We start from the raw sequence: 10,999 nt of genomic DNA on the forward strand, positions 1-10,999 counted from the left end.
GAGCACCTTGTGCTACCCCTCAAAGACCGCCTGTACATATATACAACATGCCTGTCACAGTTCCAGCTGTTTCTGTGTTAAGGTCATCTTCTGCACCTCCTGTTTTCTCAATGATGGCTCCAAATGTGCTACAGAACAAAGCCAGAAAACCTAGCGCCAACCGACTGAGCCACCCAGGCGCCCCAGAAAACTCTTATTATTAAGTATAAATCAAATATAGAAAGACTTTGAATGACAACCTAGAATATATTTTATAAAGAAGTTTACAGTAACTGATCTATGTTAAAAAAATCCAAAACATTTTAACGGACAAACTAGCTTGCAATTAAGTTTTCTGGGGGAAGAATATACTTAGGATATCAAATAAAATCAAAGTGTGGAATATTAGAGAATATAAAGCAGGATTAAAGGGAAATACTCAAAGAGAAAGAAAAAGCGGTCTAACTAGAACATGCAGAGAAAGCATGCGGTATACTATGTCTGCTCCCGGACTAGAGCTAAGCGGCCAGAGTGAACGCTCAGCACCCTCTCAAGGAAGCACAGTTCTGCCTTGCACCAACGGCAGGCGCCACCAGAAGAGCGACAGAAGCCACTGGAGGAAGACGACAGGACAGCCCTCTTCCAGCAGTGTAACACCATCACAGGAATGGGTCTATCTGGACAGCTGACTACTGCTGGAAGAGCGGTCATTTTTTAAAAGGTGATCTTACCAGTGTGTCAGATGTCTATGATTTTTAAGCAGTATGAAATGATTTTACAAAGTTAGCTAGAGTCGTCCACTTGAATGTTTAATGGTTGGCACAGGTATTCGAGCTTTTATATTCTAAAAGAAATGCCTGGGGCACCTGGGTGGCTCAGTTAGTTAAGTATCTAACTGACTTCGGCTCAGTGGGTTCCCTGCTCAGCGGGGAGTCTGCTTTCCCTCTCCCTCTGTACCTCCCCACCCTGGTGCTCTCTCCCTCTCAAATAAATAAATAAAATCTTTACAAATAAATAAATGAAAAGAAGTGCCTAACAGCTTTTTTCTATACCTATCATGGGAAATAAAGATGACTGTGTTATACGAGATACAATGCTTTTTTTTCTTTAAGATTTTATTTACTGGCCAGAGAGAGCGAGCAAGCGCACAAGCAGTGGGAATGGCAGGCAGAGGAGAAGCCGACTGCCCGATGAGCAGGGAGCCCCATGCAGGACTCAATCCCAGGACCCTAAGATCATGTATGACCTGAGCCAAAGGCAGCCGCTTAACTGACTGAGCCACTCAGGCATCTCGATATAAGACTATTTCAAATAGGAATGCATTTATCAGCTGAAATAGAATTTCTACATTTGTCCCAGAGGGAAATAAGGGCACTAGTCATACAAGAAACTGAAGTGCTCCTATGACCATCAAACAAAATTAAACAATACTCCATCAGCTGTTAAGATTATAGTAGTGGTGGGGAGCCTGGGTGGCTCAGTCATTAAGCGTCTGCCTTCGGCTCAGGTCATGATCCCAGGCTCCTGGGATCGAGCCCCGCATCGGGCTCCCTGCTTGGCAGGAAGCCTGCTTCTCCCTCTCCCAATCCCCCCTGCTTGTGTTCCCTCTCTCGCTGTGTCTCTCTCTGTCCAATAAATAAATAAAATCTTTAAAAAAAAAAAAAAAGATTATAGTAGTGGTAGGCAAAAGAGTCTTTTCTTCCTTAAATGATAAAAAAATTTTTTTTAAGATTTTATTTTTAAATAACCTTTACACTGGAGCTCAGGAGCACTGTGAATGAGGGCACATCGTGCTAGAGCTCTCAGAGTTCTTGGGGGGAAATGTTGATAGTACTGATGACCCCCATCCTCTGCACCAGCGCTGCGCAGCTCATCTCCACAACACCGGCAGCCTCTGCCTGAGCTTCCAGAATGCCCGGGACCTGCTGCTGGGGGACCACTGTGTGCCTGACTGCGCTTCTGGATACAACAGAGGAGCTTGTAAACAATGTCACTCCTGCAGCATCTGCCAGGGGACAGGACCCTACTCCTGCACCTCGTGTAACACCAACCTCGTTCTGTCCCACTTGGCACTGCAGCACCACCTGCTTCCCAAGGCACTATCTTCATGACAACCGTGCTTGTCAGCGTAGGTTTTTATTTTTTTTATTTATATATATATTTTTAAGATTTTGTTTATTCACTTCAGAGAGTAAGGGCACACAAGCAGGGGGAGAGGGAGAAGCAGGCTCCCTGCTGAGCAGGGAACCCGCCGACGACGTGGGGCTTGATCCCAGGACCCTGGGATCATGACCTGAGTCAAAGGCAGACGCTTAACCAACTGAGCCACCCAGGCACCCCTGATAGCCTTTATTTTTATTAAAAAAAAAAAAAAGTTAACCTACAAAGGCATATGAATGCCATTAACAGATTATAACTCAGGTATCAGCCTAACTAGGAAGTGCTGGGCTAGGGATCTCCTCTGCAAGTACCAGCTGTGTGATGTTGGGCCAGTCATTTAGCTTCTCTGTTCTCTAGTTAGCTCATTTTATTTTACTTTTTTTAAAGATTTTATTTATTTATTTGACAGAGACACAGCAAGAGAGGGAACACAAGCTGGGGGAGTGGGAGAGGGAGAAGCAGGTTTCCCACTGAGCAGGGAGCCCGATGCGGGGCTCGATCCCAGGACCCCGAGATCATGACCCGAGCCGAAAGCAGACGCTTAACGACTGAGCCACCCAGGTGCCCCAAATACTTTCATTTTTAAAATGAGCTAACTAGGGGCGCCTGGGTGGCTCAGTCGGTTAAGCGTCTGCCTTCGACTCAGGTCATGATCTCAGGGTCCTGGGATCCAACCCCGCATCGGGCTCCCTGCTCAGCAGGGAGTCTGCTTCTCCCTCTCCCTCTGTCTCTCCCCCGGCTTGCTCTCACGCTCTCAAATAAAATCTTAAAAAAAAAAAAAAAAAGAAACTAAAGTTATATTAAAAAAAAATGAAAATAATGTATTAAACAATATATTCTGCCCATTATGATTATACTTAGGGAAAAGAACAACTTGATATACTGTGTATAAACAAACTGCAAATGGAAATATTTATAAAATTTCAAAATTGCTGACCAAGTATCACCTTTGTAATGGACAGGGGCTTTCATTTTATACCTTATACACTTCCAAACTATTATTTTTTTTTCAACAAGCACAAATTAATGAAAAAGAAAAATAACAACATAAAAATACTATACCCTCCCCTAACCAACTATCATAATTAGTCATAGATGCTAAATGTCTAGATTCCAGATTCCATGAGAAAATTTATCTATTACTTTTCTACTCCCTACCATAAAATTTCAGGATACTTACTGGCAATTAGAATGTTCAGAAAGGAAAATTAATCAATTAATTAGTTTACTGAGTGATAGTACAAAGCTCCCAAAGAGGGAGGGGACCGGAGAAGGTTGCCCAGGAAAATTTACTTTTTAACATTAAGGATAAGACACATTCTTAGCAGTCCTATACAATGTGTTGTGAAGCAATTTTACTAATTACTGCTTAGCAAAGCCACACTATGAAATTCTGAGAACTTCCTGAACCCACAAGATGGGAGTCTCACCTTTGCATCTATTTCCTCTGCTTTCTCATTGGCTTCTTGTTCAATAAAAGCCATCATATGCTTAATCTAGAAGGAAGAAGAAAGAAAAGGTTAGTTTATTTTTGACTATAACAAAAAAAATATATACATATTTTCTGATTCATTCAATAATCAATCATTTACTGAAAGTATATTATGTGCCAGGCACTGTGTACAAGGACAAATGAGGTAATTCCTGGTTTCAGGTATATTACAATCTGGAATTTGCTCTAGCAAATGGACCAGACACAATATTCAGTATCACACAGAACATTACCCTACTCTCAAGGAACATGGAGTCTATGGGGGAGGGAGGACTGAGTATATATCCTCCTCTACTTCATACCCCTTTCAGCCGGCACCCTCTTTTCCTCTTCTCCGTCTATAATTAAACAGATTTATATTTACCTTTTCAACTTCTTTTAAAGATTTATTTTTAAGTAATCGCTACACACAACATGGAGCTCAAACTCACAACCCCAAGATCAAGTCACATGCTCTACTGAGCCAGCCACGTGCTCCATACTTTTTCAACTTTCTTACCTCCTACTCTCAACATACTTCAATCTGACTTCTACCCTCTCCACTTCACTGAAATTACTTTCATAAAATGACAATAATCTCCTAGCCCTTAAATCTTGGCCTTAATCAATCTTTCAGCATCTTTTGATATGCTGGTCAACCCTCCCTTCTCGAGTAAGAACAATCTCTTCCCTTTGCTTCCATGACTTCCTTGTCCTCCTTCAGTGCCATCCTCTTCTTCCTCTGCCTCCTAGACTGCTCTGTAGATAGCCTACTCACAGGAACCTAAATCCAACACACTCAATAATGAACTGCTAATCACTTCCCCTCTGCCCACTAAGATCTCTATCTTGAGGATTAGCACCAACATCTGACTTTGACCCTTTCTTGCACTTCAGTCCTCACATCCAATCAACCACCAAGTGCTATCAATTCTAATAGTTCTTTAATTTGTCCACATTTCTCCATCTTCATAGCCACTATCCTAGTCTTTGCTACCACCATCTCTCAGCTGAATTATTACAACAGCTTCCAATTTTGTCTCCCTGCCCTCAGCCTTGTTTCCTAATCAACTCTACACTGCAACCAAAAGGATGCTTTAAAAATGCCTGTTTCGGGCACCTGGGTGGCTCAGTCGGTTAAGCGTCTGCCTTTGGCCCAGGTCATGATCCCAGGGTCCTGGGATTGAGCCCCATATCGGGCTCCCCGCTCAGAGGGAAGCCTGCTTCTCCCTCTCCCACTCCCTCTGCTTGTGTTCCCTCTCTTGCTGTCTCTCTCTCTGTCAAATAAATAAATAAAATTGTTAAAAAATAAATTAAAAAATAAATATGCCAGTTTCATGATATATCACACTCTCCCCCCCCCCCCCCCCCACCAATCTGCTTTACGATAAAGTGTAAAGATTTTAGAAGGTACGTGATCTGGTCAATGCTTACCTTGCCAGCATCATATGAAACATAACCGTCACCATTTGCCACTCTTCAGACTCTTGGTTCCTGTCCTACTAAACTTATTTCAGTTTTTCTGTTCCTTAAATTCACCACCCTCTTCCTCACTTCCAAGATTTCAAATATGCTGCTCCTTCCACTTGGAATACTCTTCTCCCTCCCTTCAGCTGGCTAAGTTCTCGGGATTCTTCTTGCTTAACTGTCACCTCCTTTGGCCAATCTTTCCTGAATTTCTCACCAATGTGCACCTAGGGCCCTCTGCACGTCCTCTACCTAAACACATATTCTTAATTCCTTGCTTACTTGTCCCTATCCACAACTAAACTATAAGGTGAGGTACCTGTTATAAGGCTTCTCTGGCTACAATCAGAGAATAAAGTCCACTGAAGTCTTCTGAATGGGGCTTGGGGTCACTGAACCAATTTAGACTCAAAAATGAAGTTTTCTTTTTTTTAGACTCATAAATGAAGTACTATCTCTAGTGAAAGATGTAAAAATAACACCCAAGTGAATATACAAGTACTACGGCTAATCAAACTCATTGGTAGTTTCATTTCATAGGGGCTCTATCTGAAAGAAATGATGAGTAAAAAAAGATGATTTAAAAAATACCAATAATCTCTAGGTCATTAATCATTGTGTTTATTTTTTTTTTAAAGCAATTTCAATTTTATTTATTTTTTTTAAAGATTTTATTTATTTGAGAGAGAGAGAATGAGAGACAGAGAGCATGAGAGGGAGGAAGGCCAGAGGGAGAAGCAGACTCCCTGCTGAGCAGGGAGCCCGATGCGGGACTCGATCCCGGGACTCCAGGATCATGACCTGAGCCGGAGGCAGTCGCTTAACCAACTGAGCCACCCAGGCGCCCTATTTTATTTTTTAAAAAGACTTTATTTGAGAGAGAGAGAGAGAGAGAGAGAGAGAGAAAGAGCACACCTGCGGGGGTAGGGGCAGAGAGAGAGAAATCTCAAGCAGACTATGAGCTGAGCTCGGAGCCCGAAGCAGGGCTCTATCTCACGACCCTGGGATGATGACCTGAGCCAAAATCAAGAGTCAGATGTTTAACTGACTGAACCATCCAGGAGCCCCTAATTCCCTGTATTTATTAATTCTCCCACTTAAGTTCCATGAGTATAGAGATCTTATTTTTTACATCACCAAAACACCAGAACATGGAACAACTACCCCTGTAGGGGGTGCTCAATAAACATTTGTGAATGAATGAGAACCTGTTGGTATTTTAAGCCTCCTGAGATATCCCAAGTACTTTTTAGAGTTTAACGATCTGGAAACAATTCCCAGCTTCTCCAGGTACCACAAAGATACCATAAATCTAATGTACACACAGGTGAGTGAGGATTTGTTTTACAATAATGTGAATATGCTTAACACTACTGAACTGTGCAGCTAAAAATGGTTAAGATGGTGGCCGCCTGGGTGGCTCAGTCATTAAGCGTCTGCCTTCAGCTCAGGTCATGATCCTGGGGTCCTGGGATAGAGTCCCGAATCGGGCTTCCTGCTCCACGGGAAGCCTGCTTCTCCCTCTCCTCTCCCACTCCCCCTGCTTGTGTTCCCTCTCTCGCTGTGTCTCTATCAAATAAATAAATAAATATCTTTAAAAAAAAAATGGTTAAGGGGCGCCTGGGTGGCTCAGTTGGTTAAGTGACTGCCTTCGGCTCAGGTCATGATCCTGGAGTCCCAGGATCGAGTCCCGCATCGGGCTCCCTGCTTGGCAGGGAGTCTGCTTCTCCCTCTGACCCTCCTCCTTCTCATGCTCTCTCTCATTCTCTCTCTCTCAAATAAATAAATAAAATCTTTTAAAAAATTAAAAAAATAAAAAAAATGGTTAAGGTAACTAAGTTTTGTTATGTGTTTTATACATTTTTTAAAAAAGGGCATTAATAGGGGCACCTGGGTGGCTCAGTCAATTAAGTGTCTGCCTCTGCTCAGGTGGTGATCCCAGGGTCCTGGGGTCAACCTCCCATCAGGCTCCCTGCTCAGTGGGGAGTCTGCTTCTTCCTCTCCCTCCCACTCCCCTTGCTTGTGCTGTCAAATGAATAAAATCTTTAAAAATAAATAAATACAATAAAAAGGGCACCGACAGGGCGCCTCTCTGGCTCAGCTGGTTAAGCATCTGCTTTGGCTCAAGTCATAATCCCAGGGTCTTGGGATGGAGGCCCGCGTCTGCTCAGCGGGGAGCCTACTTCTCCCTCTGCCCACGCCCCACTTGTGCTCTATCGCGTGCACACTCTAATAAAATATTTTAAAAAATTAAAAAATATAAAGTGCATTACTAATCCAACCTCGTGGCATCAAAGTCTTAAAGAAAAAACAGTATGGTTTGAAAGGGAAGATTTCTTTTTTGTCAAAATTCTTAGCAACTACCCTATGCTTGAGGAACCAAAATAATTATGATAATCAAAGCCTATTTCATAGGTAATACAATACTTATAAAATCTCAGGCCTTGAAATATTTGGGGTACCTAATCCAGAAGTACTTTGTATAGAAAATCACTGTGACCTTGCTAAAAGGATTAGCCCCCACAGATTGGTGTGTTCATGGTAAGGAATGGTATCTCCACAAGTTCAGTCTGAAGCCTTATTGAACTCAGTTTAGAATTTTAAAAGTAGTTTAATACAGTAATCAAAACAGGTGTTTATAAATGCTACAAGGCACAGTGGGCCTGTAGAGGTGAACCCTGATTCAAACCTGCATTATCTGCCTTTATCACTCATGCTGGACCCTCTACCAGATTTGACTAGATCAGCACAGCCTAGAGCAAAACACTCATTTTAACCCAGGTCAGAGAAGGCTGTTTACAGCCAACATGATCATATTCTGTCTTCAAGAGTTCCAACAAGAAAAATAGTCAAGCCCTTCAGGACATTTAACTCCATCCCTAAGGCAGAAAAATCTGGCCTTTAAAAGATACTCTCGCTGTGTCTCTCTCTGTCAAATAAATAAATAAAAATCTTAAATTAGAAAAAAAAAATGGAGACTACCTCCTTTTTAAAAGATACTTTTCATCTTCCTGCTAACCCTACTGGGTTTTAAGTTTTTTGAAATCAGATTCCTTCAAAAACTGGATGAAGTAAATAACATTACTCCCCAGACAAAAAAGCAAATATACATAAATTTTAATACAATGGGGAAGAAGTCAAGGAATCCGCAATTTATAAGCACTTGTTATGTGCTTGATGCCTGGTCTATTCACTGCCCTGAGAATACAGGGAACAAAACACACTGCCCTTATGGAGCTTATGTGTAGCGTGGAGGGGTAGAGACCATAGAGACCCTTCATCTTTCAATTTTATGGAAAGAAAAAATGATTTTAGTCTAGATTCCAAGGAAATACACCACTTTATATTTTTCCTGGGGAAGGCTTTTTCTTCAATATATTATAACAAAGGGGTAGGGGGGGATGATGAAGGAACAAGTGGAAAAAGAGAATCAGCACTGTAACTGTGACTACTAGAAGATGTGGAGGACACTGTACTTTTCCACTGCACCAAGTTTTTCCTACAGTAAAAATCAGAAGCAGCAGTAATAAATGTAAAAACCCCATTGTTTTGTAAGAATATTATAAGATTTCTTAATCTTATCCATAGATGCTATCTTTGTTACACAATTTCCCTTTGTGATTATTAGCAGGAGACCACGGGTGAAGAAACACTCCACTTTTCTTAGTGCACGTTAGATTAAGAATAAAATGCAAAGTCATCTTCTAGGAAATGGAAATATCCAAGGAAAAAACATTTTATTGCTCACGTAAGAAGATTCATAAGCCAGTGAGTGAGCTTTAGTCAGAGAATTTTCCTAGTACTTCAAAAAGAAATACTTAGTTCTCTAAACTATAAAGATTAAATTGCAGGCATAAGTTTCCTTCTCTGAAAAATCTACTGGCAATATGACTACTAAATTCAAGGACCATGGTTTCAGAATATCTCTGGCAGGGCAAATGGAAACCATTTTTTCCCATGTTTGTTACAGGCCTATCAATGCCAATATATTTTCCTGGGAGTCTTTCTAATTGTAACTTTCTTAATGCCTACAACTTGAAGGTATGGCACATCAAACTAAACAAAAAAGCAAAACAAACAAAAAACCCTAGTTTCCCAGGACTGATATACTTGCAAAAATGATGTAGATTCACGACTTCCATAATTTTTTCCATTAACCTTGACTTACTTACTTTGTGCCCAAACGCTGGCGCTGGCGTTCATAAATCGAGAGGAATTCTGCATTATTATTAATAAACATTAACGTACACACTAGTGAGAGACCAACGATTACAATTCATTATGATAGAGGAGATCCTTCCAAAATGAAGATTAACAATTCAATGAATGACCTCAAAACAACATTGGAAGCAACTCTCTCCCGTCAGCATTCTTTATCGTACTGCGAACCCTTCCCTCAGGGTTAAAAATCAAGTGAAAAGGAGGTCTTCAATCCTTGCATTCGATTTGCATTTAAACCCTGTTTTCAATTCTCTGCTTTAACAACCACAGCGAATACCCTGGGAAAACAAGGGACGCCGAGGTGTAAGTCAAAAAGCCAGCACATTCAAGAACGCGGCGCACAAAACCGCAGCTGAAGACACAGGAGCTGTAGGTCAAATTCCCCTCCTGCAGACAGCCTATTAAGCCCGGGAGACTTGGAGTAAGGGACCCTCCTCCGGCATCTGGGCTGCCCGAGGCCCGCGTCCTCCAGTCCGCCACCCCCGGACCCGCACTGCGACTTCACCAGACCTAACCGCAGGTCCTACCTGCTTTTGCACGTCAGCATCGCTGAGCGCCATGGCGAAAGCTCTGCTAGGCCGGAGGCCCACTGGCTCTAGCTTAGGCTGGAAGGGGGCGGTGGAAGGAAGGGGAAAAGAAAATCCAGGGGAGCTTTCGACTTCCTTCGTTTTATAACTCCGGCTTCCGGTTCCTGCCAGGTGACCGCGCAGCCCAGCCCTGTGAGCTTTCTCAGCCAGTGGGAAGAGAGCGGGTCCGGGGAAGTCCCGCCCTGCCGCCCCCTGACTGAGCGCCTGCGCGGACGGCCTCTTCTCCGTCCAATCCCAGTCCATTTTACAGCTGGCTCGTGACTTCTGAGCTGTTTTCTTCAACAGCGTATTCCTCGGAAGACAGGGTTCAGGAAGTCAGGCGTCTGAAATTAGCCGAATTCTGTGTATTTTTCTAGCCTTAAAGCCCTTGCGTATTTTTTTAAAGTTTAATTATTTACTCCCAAATCAGAATTTATTATTTTGCTTTCCTGCCTTAATGAAAACAAATTAACCAATATTTTATTTATTAATAGATTTAATTTTTAGAACAGTTTTAGATTTACAAAAAAATTGAACAGGGCAGAGAGTTTTCATGTATCTTTCTCACCCGCACCCACAGATTCCCATATTATTAATATGTTACGATGGCATATTTGTTACAATTAAGTAATATTGATGTATTAACTCAAGTCCATAATTATTCAGATTTCCTTAGTTTCAACCTAATGCTAGATCCCATCTAGGATACTGCGTTTTATTTAATTGTCATGTCCCCTAAATTTCTTGGGTGTGACAGCTACTCAAACTTTCCTTCCTTTTTTTTTTTTAAATTAATTAATTTGGAAAAAAAATTAATTAATTAATTTGTCAGAGGGGGAGAGAGGGAGACAAAGCACAAGCAGAGGAGCGGCAGCCAGAGGGAGAAGCAGGCTCCCTGCTGAGCAGGGAGCCCCATGTGGTGCCTGATCCGAGGACCCTGGGAACATGACCTGAGCTGAAGGCAGGCGCTTCAACGACTGAGCAACCCAGGCATCAGAGTACATGTATTTAATTACCAAATTTTTATTTTGAAGAAATTTCAAATATAATAAATTTTAAGAACAGTGCAATAAACTCCATTCACCTAGATTCACCAATTGTTAACATTTTGCTATTTGGCTTTATTACTTTTCAT

General features: G+C 41.9%; 1 protein-coding gene and 1 non-coding gene across 3 annotated transcripts in view; both read right to left on the bottom strand.

Annotated features, from left to right (window-relative positions):
• ATP6V1E1 (ATPase H+ transporting V1 subunit E1) overlaps positions 1 to 9,987 on the bottom strand; it is a 36,936-nt gene extending 26,949 nt beyond the window's left edge. Inside the window, exons 1-2 of one of the 2 annotated variants that reach the window (XM_035028568.1) lie at positions 9,826 to 9,987; positions 3,570 to 3,635 (exon numbers count right to left, since the gene is read on the bottom strand). In XM_035028568.1, coding sequence (XP_034884459.1) covers positions 3,570 to 3,635; positions 9,826 to 9,858 — 99 coding nt within the window. In that variant the 5' untranslated portion in view covers positions 9,859 to 9,987. Of the gene's footprint in view, positions 1 to 3,569; positions 3,636 to 5,044; positions 5,151 to 9,825 lie in introns of those variants that run through there. The other variant, XM_035028570.1, reaches the window with a different exon arrangement.
• Positions 476 to 679, bottom strand: LOC118025858. Its single transcript, XR_004683418.1, has one exon. It is a non-coding gene; the product is annotated as a small nucleolar RNA SNORA74 (small nucleolar RNA).
• Positions 9,988 to 10,999: the final 1,012 nt, after the last annotated feature.

Source organism: Mirounga leonina, unplaced genomic scaffold (assembly GCF_011800145.1).
Source record: "Mirounga leonina isolate KUSES-001 unplaced genomic scaffold, KU_Mleo_1.0 Mir_201, whole genome shotgun sequence".
NCBI classification, from domain to species: Eukaryota; Metazoa; Chordata; class Mammalia; order Carnivora; family Phocidae; genus Mirounga; species Mirounga leonina.